General features: G+C 40.0%; 1 protein-coding gene across 1 annotated transcript; it reads right to left on the bottom strand.

Moving 5' to 3' along the window:
• Positions 1-3,653: 3,653 nt before the first annotated feature.
• LOC143544034 (uncharacterized) lies at positions 3,654-4,379 on the bottom strand. Its single transcript, XM_077036212.1, has 2 exons — positions 4,049-4,379; positions 3,654-3,931 (listed from the first exon to the last, which is right to left on the bottom strand). The coding sequence occupies exons 1-2, from the start codon at positions 4,377-4,379 to the stop codon at positions 3,654-3,656; spliced, it is 609 nt and encodes a 202-aa protein (XP_076892327.1).
• Positions 4,380-22,565: the final 18,186 nt, after the last annotated feature.

Raw genomic sequence — 22,565 nt, 5'->3', positions numbered from 1 at the left:
TATAAAATTTTAACAATACTATTTTCTAATGTAATCGTTTAGAAATTTAAATCAAATGATCTTGTCGAGCCCGTTTTATTCAATATTGGAGTAAGCGTTATACGTCGCGTTAATAGCTTACCGTTGCCGATAACACGCTCCTGCTGCAGCCTTTTCAGATTTTGTCGATTTTGAGTTACCCTCATACGTCACGTCAAGGCCGTAACGTGGCGGATAAGGGACTCAGAGACCATCTATATAACAACCGATAATCTATGGCTCAATACCACAATAAATCGTTAGGCCTCAACACCACTCCACCCATTCAACAATATATTACCCTGCAAAATAATAACAATGTAGCCCGAAAATAGCTTCTACGCAGCCACAGAAATTTCGGCGTGAAATAAACGATCAAATTGTGGATGTGTGGATGCTATTTTGGAGTACATTATTATTAATATATAATACGGTCTCGTCGGTCAACTTTACGGCGGGTGTCCAGCAGATATCGGTAGCTGTGTAGATGCTATTTTGGAGTCTTTATTAATATTAATATAAAACTAGGGGATGAAGATGCCTAGATGGCCCCCTTTATAATTCACAAAAGTGCCCCAAAAACCCAAAAGGAAATCAAATGAGGGTATCTAACATCCAAGGCCAGCTATGAGTAAAGACTGGTGTCTGATATTACTATTACCTGTTGACTAGAAATTTGCAGGCGGATTTCGAAATTTAAGCAATTGTTGTTTGTCTCCGTCATGTGTAGATGCTATTTTGTTACTGCAATGTATATCTCAATGTTTAATTTGTTTGAAAATTAGTTTGCACAACAGTATCGTTATATATTACGTAAAAGTGGCATCTTCAAACGAGGTCATGTTTATCGGCATTTATTATTGGAATACAATGTATATATATATCGCATTAACAATGAACGATATCGATAAAAATAGGGTTAAAAATACCCAACAAATATCATATTCGAAATAATATGTTGTCATACATATATTTAAAGACAGAACTTGACAACCTATATCGTCTCCACTGTCATCAAATCTGAACTACAAATTAGGAGAAATATCTTTCTTTGCAACTTTTTATAGGGGTCAAAAATTTTATTAATATTTCACCTCGCATTTATGTCTAAACGTGACGGTTAAGACATACCCACTTTTTTCCACATGCAAACACAGGGTTTCTCTTCAAAGTGAATAGGTGAGTTACAGGCTTTTCAGAGTTTGTAGATTTGCCCCTTACCTAAATACGCGACATTAAGTTCTTAATGCAGCGGTTACATATATTTAGGCAATCAATATACGCAAAGGTAAGAGCTTTACGCAGAGGTAAAGGCCGACAATATTGCATGCAAAGGCTTTTACAGGCTTATCACAGTTTCTAGAGATCCACGTTACCATTATACGGTTCTTGAAGATATTACCGTGGCGGTTAACACTTAAAAACCCAAGTTAGGATTGGCAATGGGTCGGGTTTTGGTATTCCCAAACCCATACCCGGTTATGAAAGTCTATCCCAAACAAACCCAACTAATCGGGTATATGTTACCAGGTACTCAAATTTTCATACTCATTCACAAATCAACCCAACTAATTATTTTTTATTATACCTATATGTAATATGATTAGTTTTTATCTTATATAAGAAATATAAAACAAAACCGTATATTCAAATTTTTTAGAAATGTTAAATATTATAAATTATAGACAAAATATCAATTTATAGGTGAAATATAAAAAATTCTTGCCAAACAATAATTTTTTATTTTTATTTAAGTATAGGTGCCAACCAAACTACTAAAAGGTTCACGAACGAGAATGGTCTTATAAATGACCTCCGTAGCAACAACATCCATCCTTATTTTCGTCAACGCAATAGATTCAACATAGAGATGATTACACAATAACATTCGTCACGTGGATTAAAAGACAAAAAATCATTATTAATTAAAAATTATAAATTCAGTTTTCCTCACGGCCACTTCGTTTCACTATACCCTGTTTGCAAACGGTTGATGATTATTTTAATATAAATACGATACCTAGAAATTCATACAAACATTACAACACATTTAAACGTGCAGAATTTAAGTAACACATTACAGTACATAAAGCATCACAAACCACGTACAATACTACTTCCAATGACAATCATCGTTTGACCAGTCAGAATCCCACACCGGATCATTTTCATATGGATCATGATAGTAAGCTTCCTCCGGCTCACTGGTGTAGTTGAAAGCTACTTTCAAAACCTCAGGGTCATAATCATCACCCGGATCTATTTCATGCTCCTCACTTGGTCTAAATAATTCATCCTCTTGCACCAAATAAGCAATCAACTCATCTTCTACCAATTGACATTCTTTGTCTTCCATTTGACTTGCTTCATTGTCAAACTGAACTACATTCACAACATTCTCAATTTGATCCTTCTCATTTTCATCATGGCTGTAACATGACTGATAATGTGGAAAGTAAATAAATGAAACATGAAACTCTAAACATTAAACAACAACAACAAAGATTACAGTATCCCATACTACAAATACGATGTTATCAGCTAGTCAATAAACACAAACATAAACAAAGAACAAAAACCAACTAATAGCTAGCAACATCTTCAACCTTGTTACTTCTTTGGTTTTCATTCTTGCAAACTCATCTTTCTTGTTCATCATATTCACCATTGCTTGAATTACCTTTTCACAACTAGGGCATGTGGGATCATCGGCCCATTTTAGCCATCCACAACTCCCCTTCTGTAATGGACTTAATATATCAACAAACAAAAATCCCTAATTCGATTAACAGACTAAGAACACTAACACCTAAATTTGACCTAACCCAAATTAAAGGAATCAGATTAGATTAACAGACATAAACACTAATTCGTTAGTAATTAAAGACTTACACAGCACAAAAATCGACGACCGGGGTTTGCATCGGTCCTGGATATCCGGTAACATGTGGCGGCTCCATATGGACATCTCACACAAAGGTCATCTGCACGGGAAGGCTTCGAAGATGACCCAGAGGAGTGTTGACTAGACTTGGATTGAGACATCCCTCAAACTGTCGCCGGGAGATGGAATAATACGGGGAAGAGGGGAATCGGTCGGCTGAACAAGAAATATAGACTGAAAGAGGGGGAAACAATATTTGACAGGCTAAAAATAGTGGAACACTAACGCCACGTCAAGGACTATACGTGGGGTTATTGGTAACGCACCGACATGACACGTCGGAAAATAATGGGATAAAACCGTCACGTATACCTCTTAACGTGGCAGTTAGAGATTTTTTTTTCCAGTTTACAAAGCCAATACATTTAAAGCATCTGAACAACCTGTCACCCCCACCCCCACCACCTCATAAACCATATGACACCTCTCTCCCAAACTCATTCACCAAGTTTCACCAAAACAAATACCAAACGTTTTCAAATAAACTAGGTGTGAACGTTACAAGAAAACGGGTGCGAAGACTACTAATGATGGACGTGTGGATGCTATTTTGGACAACTGTGTCATCGTGTTCGATTGTTCTTCATATTTAATGATATTCAATTAGTACATAAAATTACATATTTTTATGTTAACTTAATCGCACAGTGCGTATAATATGTGGCTGTGGTACATCGATTTAAATATTCAATCAAGCGGTTAAATCAACTGTATCAAATTCGACTCGCCAACTTGACATGATTCTAAGATAGTCGTTTATACGATTTTCATACAAGGCCCTCCAGCCATAAGCCTCTTCTTTTGCAAATCTCGCCCAAGTACGAACCGGCAAAGGCACCGGGAAATCCCCTTCAAGTTGTATATATAGCCAATGAGTATCTGTAACATTAGCAATGGCCAATACCGGATGACCATGAAACAAATCTGGTCCCTCTCTCATCGGGAAAAAGGTTTGGCTGCTATGCGACTCTATGAGAATCAGAACGCAATTAAATGCTTGAGCAACGACGTATCCATGGGCGGGTAACTGAAACCAACGGTTGCGGGGCGCATCTTAAACCGTTTCTAAAAAATCTAATCGGCTACGGTTCGTCTCAAAAAACTCCGGGTGTTCCGTATTTAATCTTTCCCTCCACCAATCTGGGTTCCTATCCATCTCATTCTTCATGGCAACCCTAACCTCCCTCCAACAATTTTGACCCATTCCTAAACCCTCCGCAATTGCCCGAAAACCGCAGTTACCGTCAGGCTTTACGTCTATGATCCTTGAGATGTAAGGGTAACTCCAGCTTGGAACAAGGCCCTTATACCGATTTACCGCTGCAACATCTTCCGGATAAACAACTAAAGGAAAACCTATGGCAGCTCCAGTCTCCTTTTTCTTAGACAGCCGTTTTGAAGGTTTAGGAGGGGGCATCTTAAGCTGTGAATGGGACTGCGACCGCGAACGCTCCAAGAATGAGGGGGTTTGGTCAGTGTTCTGTGAGGACGAAGTGGGGTACGAGGAAGGGATATACGAGCTATGCCCGGCGGCCTCGACCTTTTTTGTTTGCTGATTTAGGTTTGGCCGCCCGCGAGGGTCCTCCCGTTTCTCTGGCTCTTTTTTATTTGAGTTGCCGGGAAGAACGGACCAAATCTTCGATAAAAGACTTCTTTTCTATTTTCGATCTTTACGTATCAAAACCGTCTGTTTAAGCTCTTCCATTTCTGCCTCGAAGTCTTCTTCTTCTACCTGTGGGACCACTGGATCGAAGTCAAGCTTCCTCCAGAACGGGTCTATCGATTTTAGTGGAATAGGTACCAAAGTATCAAGGTGACGCTCCACCTCACAAGCACCCGGCAACCCCATAGACGTTTGCAACTGGTGTCGGCACGTATGTCCTGACACGATCATCTTGTCAAGCTTTCCGTACTCCTTTTCTAGTAGTGTAAGAGCCTTAATCGACACTTTATAATGTAGCCTGTAAAAAACCTGAAGGTTATGGTCTCTCTTCAACGTAATCCGGGATTTTTCAAATGTTGCTCCGATTTCAATCTTTTGGGCTTCTATAAGCTCAAGGGTATAAGCCGCAAGTGCGTGGAGGGTGTTGTTGGCCCCGTTAAGGTGCCTTTTCAAGTTCGCGTGCTGACTCTCGACTCGGTTTGTTGTACTCTCGCCGAAGTTTAACCGATCGGCCATCCAGCAAGATACAAACTTTTCCTTGTCTCGTGACAGCCAGCTATCATGGATATAGTCCCATACCTCTGAAAACGAAACAAAATTAAACTTTTGAAATGTACCACTAGATTAACACTTACTGTATATTAATAATCGGAACGACTTACTTTCTTTCCCAATTTTGAATAACATTTCTTGCAACTTTAAGCAGTTATATTCGTATTCATCGAACGTGGGAGACTCACACAAGACCGTCCATAATAGAGCGAAATCTTCTTTTGCCTCGCTGTCATAGATACCCTTCCACTTTTTCTTTATATTCTCACGTATGTGCCACCGGCACAGGTTTCTGGTAGCATTCGGGAATACTTGTTTACAAGAATTCATCAGGGCCGAGTCTCTGTCGGTGACTATGACGCGCGGCTCAATAGAATCCTCGAGCATACCTTTCAGGTGCTCGAGGGCCCATGTGAAATCCGTCTAGCGTTCCCTAAGTAGAACCGCGTGCGCGATACAGAACGAATTCGACGTCGACGTCAAGCCAATAAACTGCACAAACGGCCACTTGTACATGTTTGTGTTGTAAGTGGTGTCAATCAGAAGCAAATGGGGGAACGCACGCCACATTTCATGCGACGTGTCATGACAAAAGAATACGTCCTCTACGCGGTTTGTGGCAGGGTTCTCCCGTGTGTGATAAATGAACCCGTTATTAATCAGGAAGCTTTCAAATACCTGCAACCGGTTTTATTTGACGTTTATATATTATTTTGAATATCCATTGCAACAAATCAAATTCAAAAACGTGAACCTACATTGGGGTATCGCCAACTGTATTTTCTATTCTCCAGCTCTCTATAAGATTGTGTATGTCCTTGTCAATAACGCAGGCTTTGGGAAACTGTCTGCGTAACAGTGGACCTATTTTTGATGTCTTCAAGCCATCCGCGTGTAACCTCGCAATCATATCAACCATCTCATCGGTCATTCTCCTTAGATACGCGTGACCCTCCTTAAATACGAACGGGTCATGGTTGTGCGTCTCGTTTACGACCTCAAGCTTCCAAAAATTACCAACACGGTTGTGCCTTCCTTTTAGCTTAAACGGACAGCCCTTCTTTATACTGCATGTAAGCCTGATTATGGCGGTGAGTTTGGTTCGCCGCCGCGATTGCATCCAAGATCCACGACTCTTGGCCTAGACCGCTGGACAACAACAACACACCCGTGCTCCCGACCTCTTTTCTTCGCCCACTCCTCCAGCTCCTCACGGGAAGAAAATAGCTGAAACAGTATTAACGTCAAATTTAAAACAAGTTCAACCCAACTACTAATTACAAAATACTTTTATTAAACAAAACAAATTGGCTCGTACGATATCCGTTTTATATGATACCCTAGCCTCGCGAATGTAATTATCACCAACGTCGTCAGAATTATGTCTGCCGTAATCTTCATCAACATTCTCGTGGGGGGTTTCAAGAATATGGTCTGGTTCTGGTTGTGACCGATACGCATCACCTACTGGTAATGGGTACAAACGTTGACTACATGAATACGGCTCCTCGGTATTAAAATGGTACGAAGGCTGGGCAACGTAATGCGGGTCTCCTGATAAATGGTATGACGGCTGCCCGTAATCATGTTCAGGATGTGACAAGTACGAACTGCTGCTAGGCGCCAAATACCAATCCGGTTGGTCATGCACAAAATATTCCTAACAAAATATATTGTTAACAAATCTAATTTCATAAATTAATGACGACGGGTAACCCAAATAAACATGTGACGATACCTGGTTCAAATTTGGTAACGCCTCCCCCCCCCCCCACCGCGCGTCATAATCTACAAACTCCGGCGGCGCAATATTCAAATCCGGAATACTTGCCTCGTCGTTTGTCCTCGGCGGGCTCGGAAAATAACCGTCAAACATCCAAGACATTTTCTTGAGTTGGGAATTAGGACACTTTGTATGTAATGTAGCAAATAATTTATGTTTTGCAGGCTAGCTAATGTATACTTTGTATGTAATGTAGCTAATGTATACCACCACAATTCTGGGAAACTGCCTAAATAATTGATGGTTGTAAACGCCACGTTAAGGTCTAAACGCGGTGTGTGTCACACCCTAAAAATCCACTAACGGAGTTTTACCGTCAGAGGGTGTGAACTAACAGGATCGGAATCATTAGTTATAATCAAACCATAAAACAAAGTTTCAAAACCATGAAAACGTTTACGAGTAATTAAATGCGGAAGCGTAAAACCATAGCAAACAATGTTACGTCACGCAGGACGACTTAAAACCCAATGATAATAGTTTAAAATAAGTTTTGCATAATTAAAAGTGTTTCAAGCAATGCATGTTCCTAAACCGCGCGCCCGCCTCGGCTACCTGAGAATAACATACTAAAAGTGTCAACACAAGGTTGGTGAGTTCACAAGTTTAAATAAAAATAAAGCGTTTAGCGTTTGCGTTCAGCGTTTTGCGTTAAGCGTTTTGCGTTACAGCGTTTTGCGTTACAGCGTTTTGCGTTACAGGGTTTTGCGTTACAGCGTTTTGCGTTACCAGATAATGTTATGTCAATTATATATCTATAGGTAGCTAGCCTATAAAACAAGTATCACTAAGTGTTCGACACCGAAGTTGACTGTTTATCATTTGCCTTGCCACCAGGTCATCCAGACCATGGTATGTGTTTAGCCAAGATTACACCCACTCGACCTCCAGTCGAGTTTAGCGTTGGGTGGGGTTTGTCAAACCCAGTAGTACTACTCAACAATGACTCGCTATTATCCAATATTAAACGGTTCGATGTGAATGAAGGACTTTAGTTAACGCGTTTGCCACTTAGTCTTTACAAGTGATATATAATCTATATTAACAAAATCTTAAATGCGTTTTCGGAGTATGTTATCTCCCCCAAGTGAAGAGCGTTTAAAAAGTTTAAAAGGGGAAAGTGAAACTCACTGTTTGCGAAGAAATTCCCAAATTAAATCACCAAGATGCGCGTCACAGAAAAACTCTCTCTAGCGTTCTAAAACAACAAAGAGATTTTTCTAAGTGTCGGAATATTATCGAGTCTCTAGACCCGGCACATAATACCTATGCACATAACATGTTTCGTGTTTCGTTTGTGAATCGTGTGTGACTTTAACAATGTATTTGTGATACGTTACATGTGTAAGCAATTATATACGTGTCATGTCTTCATAAAGTACATCACTAGCAATTATTCCCCATGAGGGAAATTTGGTCAAATCATGACAATCAATTAGCAATTATTCCCCGCAAGGGCATTTTGGTCAAAACATAACAATTATATAGCAAGTATCATGTTTCATGCATTTTCACACAATTCAGCAGCTAGTTTCACCGAGACAGAAATTCTACTTGAAAGATTGTACTATTCCACCGATCATAGCATCTCAATTAATTTACCAAAAATCATCACAGAAGCATATATGTCTTAGTTTTCCAGAACATATTTTATTATATTTTTATTCCACATAGGTTTCTCACAATCATCAAATCATTACAGCAAACTCATAACAGTCAAATTCATGCGCAACATAATGTTATTTGAAATTACCGTTAAACGAAAAATCCAATAAATGCAAGACCACTTGGGTTTGGTTCCTAACTCAATAAGTCAACTTCCAGAAGTGGAACCAACCCAATTGGTCTCGTAGTTCATGAGATATAATATTTACAAAACAACCTAACAGCAGGTCTAACAGCTCAGCTTTGCACAACGTTTTTGTAAAATCATAAAAGTTAACTTTTCCACGTCCAAAAATTACAAATTTATATTCTTTAGAAACTAGACTCAACCTAGTTTACTGTAGTATCAATAATCTAAACCAATTTTCACGTTTACGCTTCGTTACAGTCACTTAAACATCAATAACACAATCTGTCCAGAAACTGTTTGCATCCAAACTCAACATATTAACTATCTATGGACCATCATGCATTCATATAACACTCTAGACTCCATAAACACTATCCATGCACATCAATTACACATTACATACATGATTAGGGTTTTTTTTGTTTGAACTCAAATCAAAGACACAAGTAATTAGCATGTAACAATATCCATTCTAGTTATCATATCATCATCAAATCAACAACAATCATATAAACTACATACACACATGAAATCGGCCATCTAGGGTTTTCAATTAACCCATTAAACATCAAAATCAAGTATAAAGGATGCATAGGATAGTCGTTTATACCTTCCTAGCACCTTAATCTTCGATCAAAAGTTGAAATTGATGGTTGTATGTGTGTGTATAGGTGACGGCAGCCAAGGAGCCAAGGGTTTGGGGTTCCGATCGGGATGTGTGGGAAAAGAAAAGAATAGTTAGGGTTTATTATTATTATTATTATTATTTATAATAATACTATGTTACACTTTGGCCCCTCCACTTCTAAGTATTACTTTTTCTAGCTTAAACTAACTTGTTTACATCTTGAGTTAGTGTTTATAACGATGTTATCACATAACACATAAGTCTAACACATAATTATCACATAATTACTGTTTTGACGTTTTTCGTTTATTCACCAATCGTTTGTGTCAACTCGTTTGCGTTTCGGTGCAATTCCCGAAAGACTACATATGTAGTAAGTGTTAAGCGTCATTTAAACCCTAGTTTAAATGTAATGAAATGTGCGTTATAGATTCAATGATCTAAAGTTTGAATTGACGGAGTTGAGTTAACGGAGTTAACCTGAAATTGACGATTGTCACATCATTCCCATGTTAAAGAATTTTCGTCCCGAAAATTTGAGTCAAGTCGTGATGAGTGTCTGAAAAAGTAAGAAAAATTTTCAGTTTGTCATATCATCCCCTAGTAGAAAGAAATTTCGTCCCGAAATTTAATTCATACCCCCGGTGATTTCTGACGGTTTGCCGGGTTTCGCGGTTTTCTGTGTTTGGTCAGCCCTTCAAAAAGGTGAGGATACTTTTTCATCATTTGATCCTCGCGTTCCCACGTGAACTCTGGTCCACGTCTCGAGTTCCAAAGAACCCTAACGATTGGAATTTTGCTGTGCTTGAGCGTTTTGGTTTCCCAATCCAAAACCTCGACTGGTTCCTCAATGAAACGTAACTGTTCATCAACTTGCAGTTCCTCCAAGGGGACTACTTGGGTTTCATCGGATAAGCATTTCTTCAAATTGGATACGTGAAAAACATTGTGTACGCCACTGAGTTCCGTTGGTAGGTCCAGTCGGTACGCCACCGGACCAATGCGCTCAGTTATCCGGTATGGACCAACATACCGTGGGTTGAGTTTGTTTCGCTTCCCAAAGCGAACCACACCTTTCCAAGGTGAGACTTTGAGTAACACTCGATCGTTCACTTGAAATTCGAGAGGTTTTCGGCGCTTGTCGGCGTAACTCTTTTGGCGATCTCGTGCTGCTGCCATGCGATTTCGGATTTGAACAATCTTTTCCGAGGTTTCGAGTACCAGTTCTAGACCAGTGATTTGGCTGTCACCCACCTCTGCCCAGCAGAGTGGTGATCGACACTTTCGTCCGTACAGCGCTTCAAACGGCGCTGCTTTAATACTTGCGTGGTAGCTGTTATTATACGAAAACTCTACCAAAGGTAAGTGAGGTTCCCAACTTTTTCCGAAATCCAATACGCATGCACGCAACATATCCTCCAGGGTCTGAATAGTTCGTTCACTTTGCCCATCCGTCTGAGGATGGTATGCTGTGCTCATATCAAGACGGGTGCCTAATGCGCTTTGCAGCGACTTCCAAAAGTGCGAAGTGAAACGAGAATCTCGATCGGAAATGATTGAGACAGGCACTCCGTGTCTAGACACTACTTCCTTCATGTAGACGCGAGTCAGTCTTTCCATTTTGTCCGATTCCTTAATCGCTAAGAAGTGTGCAGACTTAGTCAACAGGTCAACGATCACCCAGATGGTATCGCATCCCGTCGGTGTCTTAGGTAAACCCGTGATAAAATCCATTGAGATGTGTTCCCATTTCCACATAGGGAGTTCCGGTTGTTGCAGTAGACCAGATGGTTTTTGGTATTCTATTTTGACTCTGGCACAAGTCAAGCATTTGCTCACGTAGGTGGCAATGTCGGCTTTCATGTTCGGCCACCAGTAAAGTGCCTTTAAATCATGATACATTTTATCTGAGCCAGGGTGGATAGAATATCGGGACTTGTGAGCTTCGTCCATCACTAGAGTTCTCAACTCTCCGTACCGTGGAACCCAAATCCGGTTCTCAAAATATCAGACCCCGTCCGATCTGGTTTCAAGTTGCTTGTTCATGCCCCGCATGAGTTCCGATGGAAGGTTAGCATCTTTCAAAGCTTCGTGTTGCGCCTCGCGAATCTGGTCAGGTAAGTTTGCATGAATCGTGAGTTGCAATGCTCGCACTCGTCTGGGTTTATCTGTTTCTTTTCTACTGAGGGCGTCGGCCACTACATTGGCCTTGCCAGGGTGATACTTGATGCCACAATCGTAATCTTTAAGCAGCTCGACCCAACGACGCTGTCGCATGTTCAGCTCCTTCTGATCGTAGATATGCTGGAGACTCTTGTGGTCGGTGTAAATGGTAAATTTGGTACCGTACAAGTAATGCCTCCATATCTTAAGGGCAAACACCACAGCTCCGAGTTCCAAATCATGGGTCGTGTAGTTCTTCTCGTGAACCCGTAGTTGTCGAGAGGCATAAGCTATAACCTTCTCGAGTTGCATCAGCACACAACCGAGACCTTGTATTGATGCGTCACAGTGTACCTCGAAATTTTTCGTTCCCTCGGGGAGGGCTAGAATAGGGGCGCTACAGAGTTTGGTTTTCAACAGTTGAAAAGCGGATTCTTGCGCGTCACCCCAATTGTACTTAGTGCCTTTGTGAGTCAAAGCGGTGAGGGGTTGAGCAATCTTTGAAAATCCCTCGATAAAACGTCGGTAGTAGCCGGCCAGTCCTAAGAATTGCCGCACCTCAGTCGGAGTCTTAGGTGCTTCCCAGTTTTTGATGGCCTCTACCTTACCGGGATCGACATGGATACCGTTCTCGTTGATCACATGTCCTAAAAAGTGAACCTCGCGAAGCCAAAACTCACATTTCGAGAGTTTAGCATATAGTTGTTCCTTCTTCAATAATTCCAGAATTACCCTTAAGTGTTCTTCATGGTCAGCTTCGTTCTTGGAGTATACGAGAATATCATCAATGAAAACAATCACAAACTTGTCGAGGTACGCCTTGCATACTCGATTCATGAGATCCATAAATACGGCTGGTGCGTTGGTTAGGCCAAAAGGCATAACCGAAAACTCGTAGTGACCATACCGTGTTCTGAAAGCCGTCTTTTAGATATCTTCTTCGCGCACTCTTAGCTGATGGTAACCGGATCGCAGATCGATCTTCGAGTAGTAACTCGATCCTTGAAGCTGGTCAAACAAATCATCAATTCGGGGTAAAGGATAACGGTTCTTGACCGTCACCTTGTTCAACTCCCGGTAGTCGATACACATGCGGAAAGTCCCGTCCTTCTTTCGGATAAATAAGACAGGGGCTCCCCATGGTGATGAGCTAGGTCGGATAAAACCTTTATCCAATAAATCCTGCAACTGAGTGGACAACTCCTGAAGCTCCGCCGGTGCGAGCCGATACGGGGCTCGTGCTATGGGTGTTGCACCGGGGGTCAACTCGATTTGGAATTCGACTTGTCGTACAGGAGGGAGTCCGGGCAAATTTTCTGGGAAAACTTCCGGAAAATCTCGCACAACAGGTATATCTTCAATTCGCTTCTCCTCCGCGGGTTTCTCAACAATCTGCGCCAAAACTGCCGGATGACCCTTTCGTAGGTACTTCTGTGCCTTCATAAGGGTAATGACGCTGGTGGTCATGCCGCTTCTCTCACCTCGGATCGAAATGATCTCGCCGGAAGGGGTAGTAATGTGAACTATCTTATCGTGACATATAATCTCCGCTCGGTTCTCGGATAACCAGTCCATGCCGACCACGACATCGAAACTACTAAGCGTAAAAGGAATAAGGTCGATATCAAAGACATGACCTGACAGTTTTAACTTACATCCCGCAAGCACATGAGTCGTTACTATAGTCTTACCGTCAGCTAATTCAACAGGAAACTTAGCATCTAACGGAGTTGGAGTTAAGTCTAAGAGTTGGCTAAAGGCTTTCGACACAAAACTCCTATCAGCTCCAGTGTCAAACAATACAGAAGCAAAACAATCGTTCACAGGGAACTTACCAGTTACCACGTGCGGATCATTGCGGGCTTGACCCGACCCAATTACAAAAAGCTCTTCCTTTGCCATTGCTTCCACCACTACTGCCACTTCCATTACCTCCATTGTTGTCGTTCTGTTTCAGCTTGGGACAATCTTTCCTGAAATGACCTTCCTGCCCACATTCGAAACATCCCTTCGTCGTCATAGGTGGTTTAGGAGCACCCTTTGCCGCAAGGTCTCCTCAACATTCCTTTGCCTGGTGACCCATCTTTCCGCATCTCTGACACTTGACACGGTCACACGAGCCAGCATGATGATAGTTGCACCTATTGCACATCGGATATTTCCCAGCATATCCGCTCGAACCCTGCCCGCTACCGTTGTTATTGTTGTTGTGACTCTGATTGTTAAAGCTCCGAGTGAATTCGGGCTTACGGTAGTGTTGTTGCGGTGGGAGGTTCGAGGATGAGGATCTGGTGTTGTCAAACTTTCTCTTTCCACTGCTCGGGTTGTTGTTGCTGTTGTTGTCATTACTCGGGTTGTCACGGGCTTTAGTGGTTGAACCCCTAGGTGGTAACGCACCTTGGGTCACTGCTTGATCTGTCAGTTTGTGAGCTAAACGGATCGCTTGTTGAATCGTGGCTGGTCTGGAAGACGTCACCATGCCCTGAATTTGCGGTGCTAACCCATCAATATACATCTCAATCCTCTTACTCGGCGGATCCACCATCCGCGGACACATCACAGCCAACTCGTGAGAACGGGTAGTGTAGGCTTCGATTTCTGAGTCCACCATCTTCAGTGACCAAAATTCTGACTCTAACTTCGAAATCTCCTCTCTCGGACAGTACTCCTCTCGCATCATGTTTTTGAACTCCTCCCAGTTCATCGCGTTAGCCAGTTCCAATCCAAGGATCTGCACGTTCGAATTCCACCAAGTGAGGGCAGCATCCTCAAGTGTTCCAGCAGCGAATTTGACCCTACTGGCAGGGGGACAATTACACATCTCAAACGCCGACTCGGCCTTCTCAGCCCAACGCATGAAGCCTATAGCTCCCTCAGTGCCCTTAAACGTACTGGGCTTGCAGTCATGGTAATTCTTGAAGGTACACGTTCCACTTAGACCTCCAGCTTGGTTCTGAACATGTGCGGCTAAAGCGGCCGCTGCATGGCCGTTCAGCAGAGTTTGGAGTTCAGCTGCAGTCAAGTTGATGTTACCACGTCCGTGTCCAGCGTTGCTTCCAGCCATTTCCTAGAATCACAGTATAAGATGTTAAACATGAATTTTTCTTTCATATACAACACACCATACCGTAATTAAAAGACAGGTAAGAAGGACCTAAGAAACAACATCACATCACAACCATATATTAATCTAATTAGTAATTCATGATTAAAACCATTGTATTCGCTACAAAGTATTTCCAATCAATCCTTAAAATCATAGAAAATAATAGTTCGGATGGAGACAACCCCTTCATCTAGGTGTCATCATCACTAGATGTCATCATCTGAGGACACCTCTGAGTGTGCCTCCTCCTCAGCCGGTTCTTCCTCCGGTTCTTCTTCGGGTTCCTCCTCGGGATCTTCCTCGGGATCCTCCTCGGGCTCCTTTTCGGGATCTTCTTCAGGTTCCTCTTCAGGCTCTGCCTCGGGCTCGGCCTCAGGCTCTGCCTCAGGTTCTGCTGCGTTCTGAGCAATTTGCATTTGTAACACATCGCAACGCTCTAGAGCTATCTCGGTTCGGGTCCTTGCTACTTGGAGTTGCTCTTGCAAGTCTATCATCTCGGCTTGCATCTTTCTCATAATCTTCATCTGTTAATCACTAGCCTCTTGCATTTCCTTCATTGCCGCTGCCATGCGGGCAATTTCCTCCTTAGTCTCGGTTCCGTCTTTTAACAGTCCGGAAACGTTCGCTCTCGTATAACGCATGTAACCCACGTCACGCTCCAAGCAAGAAACGACAGCTGCGAGAACTCGCTCTACAGGTTCGGTTATGGGTGGTAGGGTGTTGGGGTAAGCAGGGTGGTTCGGGTGAGGTAACGGGGGAACTTGCTCGCGATAGACCATACGTCTGATCATGTTAGGGTACCAATCCCAGCTAACTTCGTTTTCGTACATGCCTCCGGACAAGCGGTACCTCTTCGGTGCGGGAGCTTCGAGTTCCGGAACTACGCGGGGTGGCGATGCGGTAGGTAACTGCGGTTCCTTCCGGTGAGCATGAGTCATCGCATCAGATGATGATGAAGGTGGCGGCGTCGACATTCCTACAGGTAAGCCGTGTATGCGCGCGCGTATGAGTGAAAGAGGTAAAGAGATAAGATAACAGAGACTACACAAATCTATGCAGTGCGTATCATTATAACTAATGGGTCGTCGCAGTTATAGTCTAGTATGCATGCAGCTTCTAGTTCGCTATAACCAATGGCTCTGATACCAATCTGTCACACCCTCAAAATCCACTAACGGAGTTTTACCGTCAGAGGGTGTGAACTAACAGGATCGGAATCATTAGTTATAATCAAACCATAAAACAAAGTTTCAAAACCATGAAAACGTTTACGAGTAATTAAATGCGGAAGCGTAAAACCATAGCAAACAATGTTACGTCACGCAGGACGACTTAAAACCCAATGATAATAGTTTAAAATAAGTTTTGCATAATTAAAAGTGTTTCAAGCAATGCATGTTCCTAAACCGCGCGCCCGCCTCGGCTACCTGAGAATAACATACTAAAAGTGTCAACACAAGGTTGGTGAGTTCACAAGTTTAAATAAAAATAAAGCGTTTAGCGTTTGCGTTCAGCGTTTTGCGTTAAGCGTTTTGCGTTACAGCGTTTTGCGTTACAGCGTTTTGCGTTACAGGGTTTTGCGTTACAGCGTTTTGCGTTACCAGATAATGTTATGTCAATTATATATCTATAGGTAGCTAGCCTATAAAACAAGTATCACTAAGTGTTCGACACCGAAGTTGACTGTTTATCATTTGCCTTGCCACCAGGTCATCCAGACCATGGTATGTGTTTAGCCAAGATTACACCCACTCGACCTCCAGTCGAGTTTAGCGTTGGGTGGGGTTTGTCAAACCCAGTAGTACTACTCAACAATGACTCGCTATTATCCAATATTAAACGGTTCGATATGAATGAAGGACTTTAGTTAACGCGTTTGCCACTTAGTCTTTACAAGTGATATATAATCTATATTAAAAAAATCATAAATGCGTTTTCGGAGTATGTTATCTCCCCCAAGTGAAGAGCGTTTAAAAAGTTTAAAAGGGGAAAGTGAAACTCACTGTTTGCGAAGAAATTCCCAAATTAAATCACCAAGATGCGCGTCACAGAAAAACTCTCTCTAGCGTTCTAAAACAACAAAGAGATTTTTCTAAGTGTCGGAATATTATCGAGTCTCTAGACCCGGCACATAATACCTATGCACATAACATGTTTCGTGTTTCGTTTGTGAATCGTGTGTGACTTTAACAATGTATTTGTGATACGTTACATGTGTAAGCAATTATATACGTGTCATGTCTTCATAAAGTACATCACTAGCAATTATTCCCCATGAGGGAAATTTGGTCAAATCATGACAATCAATTAGCAATTATTCCCCGCAAGGGCATTTTGGTCAAAACATAACAATTATATAGCAAGTATCATGTTTCATGCATTTTCACACAATTCAGCAGCTAGTTTCACCGAGACAGAAATTCTACTTGAAAGATTGTACTATTCCACCGATCATAGCATCTCAATTAATTTACCAAAAATCATCACAGAAGCATATATGTCTTAGATTTCCAGAACATATTTTATTATATTTTTATTCCACATAGGTTTCTCACAATCATCAAATCATTACAGCAAACTCATAACAGTCAAATTCATGCGCAACAGAATGTTATTTGAAATTACCGTTAAACGAAAAATCCAATAAATGCAAGACCACTTGGGTTAGGTTCCTAACTCAATAAGTCAACTTCCAGAAGTGGAACCAACCCAATTGGTCTCGTAGTTCATGAGATATAATATTTACAAAACAACCTAACAGCAGGTCTAACAGCTCAGCTTTGCACAACGTTTTTGTAAAATCATAAAAGTTAACTTTTCCACGTCCAAAAATTACAAATTTATATTCTTTAGAAACTAGACTCAACCTAGTTTACTGTAGTATCAATAATCTAAACCAATTTTCACGTTTACGCTTCGTTACAGTCACTTAAACATCAATAACACAATCTGTCCAGAAACTGTTTGCATCCAAACTCAACATATTAACTATCTATGGACCATCATGCATTCATATAACACTCTAGACTCCATAAACACTATCCATGCACATCAATTACACATTACATACATGATTAGGGTTTTTTTTGTTTGAACTCAAATCAAAGACACAAGTAATTAGCATGTAACAATATCCATTCTAGTTATCATATCATCATCAAATCAACAACAATCACATAAACTACATACACACATGAAATCGGCCATCTAGGGTTTTCAATTAACCCATTAAACATCAAAATCAAGTATAAATGATGCATAGGATAGTCGTTTATACCTTCCTAGCACCTTAATCTTCGATCAAAAGTTGAAATTGATGGTTGTATGTGTGTGTATAGGTGACGGCAGCCAAGGAGCCAAGGGTTTGGGGTTCCGATCGGGATGTGTGGGAAAAGAAAAGAATAGTTAGGGTTTATTATTATTATTATTTATAATAATACTATGTTACACTTTGGCCCCTCCACTTCTAAGTATTGCTTTTCCTAGCTTAAACTAACTTGTTTACATCTTGAGTTAGTGTTTATAACGATGTTATCACATAACACATAAGTCTAACACATAATTATCACATAATTACTGTTTTGACGTTTTTCGTTTATTCACCAATCGTTTGTGTCAACTCGTTTGCGTTTCGGTGCAATTCCCGAAAGACTACACATGTAGTAAGTGTTAAGCGTCATTTAAACCCTAGTTTAAATGTAATGAAGTGTGCGTTATAGATTCAATGATCTAAAGTTTGAATTGACGGAGTTGAGTTAACGGAGTTAACCTGAAATTGACGATTGTCACAGTGTGTTTTAGGACAACGACAGACTTCACCAATCAAATCATCCGTCGACGTCGTCAAATCAATCACGTCGAATAAACCGCATCGGTAAGGGCTGAACGCAGCGTCTGGTGGGGTGTGAGGTGTGGTTAGGAGGACCCTATAAATATTTGTTTTCTATATATATTCTGTTTGGAAAAAAAATGATTGCAAATTTATGGTACAAGTGACAAAAAGCCTGTGTGTAGTTGTTGGTTTTCAATGAATCATGTGATCATGTCTCTTGGTAGATCATATGCATGCATTCCAATTATGTAAAGTAATTATTGCGGAAGATTTTGACATATTTGTAGGATATTTTGGCCATTATTAGAAAGAGTTGTATTAAGTTGGGTCCTCCCACTTTAAGTTTTATTAATTAGGATGATATTTGTTTAGAACTTTTACATAATGCAGTAGCTTCTATATATATCAACAATAGTAATCTAGCTGATTTCATTATGAATAGTGTAAAGGTGTGTTATTGAGAAAATTAGGTAAGTGGTTATTTTTCTAGGGTGGTTATATACAAACACCAGCCCCCTGGTGTGTGAATAAGGCTATACGGCTCGTATTAGCCATAAATTTATTTATTGACATGCGTACGAAGATGACAGTATGACAGCTTTTTGCAGTCTACACGAGCCGTATAGATTTTTCAGCTCATATATACAATATGTTAGAATGAACTTGACTATGCACCTATACGAGTCGTATAGACCCTATACGACTCGTATAGGCTCTCCTGGTGTATGAATAACCTACCTGGTGTATGTATAACCCAAGCCTTTTTCTATGTTATAGATAATAGACCTAAAACTATACCAGAATTTTTGCAAATATGCTCTAGGGTACGTTAACTCATGGTCAGGTATCTATTTTCTCTCGTTTAGCATACTCAAATCCTAAGTTAAGAATCATGTCGTACCTTAGCGTATGATCAGCAAAAACATTTTTAATTAACAAAATTCTGGACGTGTGAGTTGAACTTGTGTATGTTCCCCTTTTGTTTCGTGTAGGGGTTATATTAATGGTGTGAAGTTTTAGCCATCGTAACTCGTTTTGAACGCATACATAGAGAAAAAAAATAATGTTATGTATATGTGTTTATCAGTGGCCTTTATAATCATAACATTAGTTGTTCGGGGTTATGTGAGTGGTACACCATAGTCTATTTAACGAGACATATATATAAGTGTCATGTATATGGCTTTATTTGTGCTCGAGTTGAAATGGTTTAAATTCGACTGGCCCTCTATAACAATTAGTGGTCAAACATTGTTCACATGTCGCACTTTGTGACCATGAAAACAACACACAATCCAATGTTATAACTTATAAAAATACCATAAGATCTGTGACAGTTGTAGCTACAGATTTAATAAAACATGGAGAAAATGGTGGTGTCTACGTCCGGTTTGGTATCCTTCAATTTAAAACTAGATGATGTCTATATTACGATATTTTCAAAGGGTTGAGTAGTCTTGCCCCCCTTGATGCCTTTACAACTACAGCATATGAAGAGAGAAAATGGTTGGGAGCATTGGCCATATGTTGTCCTTAGATTGAGGTTTGTCACTATGAAAACAAATTTACAACACTTTGTACATTTTCAACATGTTTATATTTAACACGTTAACTAATACTTTTTTCGTATTTTGATCGAATGATAGTGACTAGAAGTTGTTTTCGCTTTATTAATTTAGATGCCATTAATAACATATAACTCAAGATTGGTAGCCTACAATGCTTGTTTGAAATACGTTATTTTCTGATAAAGAGAACCATTGCAGGAGAAAGCAGGAGGACAACTTATATCTTATCAAATTAGGATGATGCATACACGTAGTGGTAGTCGTAGCCGCAGCCGCCGTAGTACTACTAGTAGTACATTGGGTCTTTTTTACCAATACATTTCTTTTTCTGTCTTTTTTTTGGGGCGGGGGCGGGGGAGATGGGACGCAATACATCCACGTTCTATTGTATTATCGGTTATGGTCATAATATATTGTTAAAACAGATCTGTAGTAGTCCAACTAAGACAACCATAAATTCTTCTAATTGATAATTAATAAGAGGTAAGAACAACTTATTGATGCTATCAACCTAACCTAAGGCGATGATGCTTGACGGTTAACAACATGTTCCATGTTACATAAGGCAGTTAAATATTACATAAGGCAGTTCTATTGTATTATCGGTTATAGTCATAATATAATGGAGTTTTCATATCGCGAACAACGTATAATATGTAATTAACGAAATTTCTTACCTTGTCTTGTTTTGATTAACCATTCATTATATATTATATGGCCAGAGAAGAGTGAACTTCAATCTGAGCCATACAAAATACCTGATCTAATCATGACCATTGATATTAAGATGCAGGCAGGCAGTTTATTCTCCATCCATCCTCACTCTCCCCGTGATTCAAGCATCTCTCTCCTCCTCCCATAAAACTACTTCCCCAATAATCAGTTTTTCCAACACCAGAATCATTCATCCTCGATTTGCTCCCGCAGTTAGGGTTACACTCTGTCCCCCCCCCCCCCGTCTCAATCATAAGATTACATTCAACTACACGTTTAAAATCGCATAAATGGGTTTTTTCTACCCAAACTGGTCTGGACAGTTTTCACATATCTATTTTATGTTAAAATAATGTTTTAAATGATGAAAACCTATAATATAAGGTTTTGGGTCGGTTAATATTTGCATAATCTTACGTTTAACTACACATTTAAAAGTGCGTAAATGCGTTTTGCTACCCAAACGGGCATGACCAGTTTTCACAGATTATTTTTATGTTAAAATAATGTTTTAAATGCTAAAAACTATTATAAAAGGTTTTGGGTTTGTTAATATTTGCATAAGCTTACATTTATTTACACGTTGATTAATGCGAAAATGGGTTTTTTGCTTCCCAAACAGGCGTGGACAGTTTTCACGTATGATTTTATCTTAAAATAATGTTTTAAATGATGAAAAAATATTGCAAAGGGTTTTGGGCCAGTTACAGTTATATACGCGTTTAAACGTTATAAACAATGCATACCATTACTTTAAATGGTCGTAACGTGCATATTTAGGTATTTTGTTGTTTGGACAGATTATAAATTTCCAAAAATAGTATAAAACCTTTTATATATTTGGAAACTTATTTTAATTTCTAACGCTATAAACGTTATTACGCGATTTTGTGCTTAACAACGCGTGTAGACACGTTGACACCCATTTATAAACAAAAACCGACAACATATGTTTGGGACAGCTATGAAACATAAAATATTATTAATATAAGTTCCGCATTTAGTTTGCATATTACAAAATTACACCTCATTTATGACATTCTGATGCACACAACTCAAAATACATTTGTGCTTATTGCAAACCAAAGCGGGTCATTTTAAAAAAGTTAACGATTTGGTTAGGGTTAATAACGATTTGGTTCCAGTTAAATCAGGTTATTTTAAAAACATATGGATTTGGTTCGGGTCAAAACGAGTCGTTTTGAAAATATATTGATTTGGTTCGGGGTCAAAACGAGTCAATTTGAAATAGGTCATTTTGTAAGTGTCAATTTGTATCATGAATTCGAATTTTCTTTGATTTTCACACGTTAAATCTTTTAACCCACAAGCAACTTATGTTTTAATGGTTTTACTCATGTGGAAAATGTTCAAATTCATCAAGTATTTGCATAGTTTCAACTGGAGCTACATATGTTATGTCGATTACGGGTGGTTGGTCAGGATGTAATCATGTATGTATTGGAAAAATTATCCGAATACGCAGTGCATTTGACGTAGTAGATTATGAATTTGGATGTAGGTGCAGAAGCTGGTTGAGAGGGTTCCCCTGAAGGGTTAGTACTTAGTAAAGAACAGAAAGCTTTTGGTGGTGATGAACATGGCACTTGAAAGATTGTCTATTTTATTATTTTGGCACTTTTGACTTTAAATCATTATGAAGTATATTATATTACAGTATATTATATTTTGTGCAGCCTTGCTATATTGTAACTCAATTTTTTGTATTGTTATCGGTTTTCGGGTATGGAAATAACTACTTAGGCATGGTCATAGCTACAAAAATATATCAAACTGGC

This window comes from Bidens hawaiensis, unplaced genomic scaffold (genome assembly GCF_021521415.1).
Source record: "Bidens hawaiensis isolate Kalapana, Puna unplaced genomic scaffold, B.hawaiensis_p1.1 tig00013426_1, whole genome shotgun sequence".
NCBI lineage: Eukaryota > Viridiplantae > Streptophyta > Magnoliopsida > Asterales > Asteraceae > Bidens > Bidens hawaiensis.
The sequence above is the reverse complement of the archived record's forward strand: the minus strand, read 5'-3'. Positions and strand labels throughout refer to the sequence as shown.

Excerpts from the sequence above, each read along its gene's own strand:
- LOC143544034 (XM_077036212.1), bottom strand. The coding sequence starts at position 4,379 with ATGCCCCCTCCTAAACCTTCAAAACGGCTGTCTAAGAAAAAGGAGACT. Across the intron at positions 3,932-4,048 it reads GGAGTTTTTTGAGACGAACC|AGTCGCATAGCAGCCAAACC; the intron begins GTAGCCGATTAG and ends TGATTCTCATAG.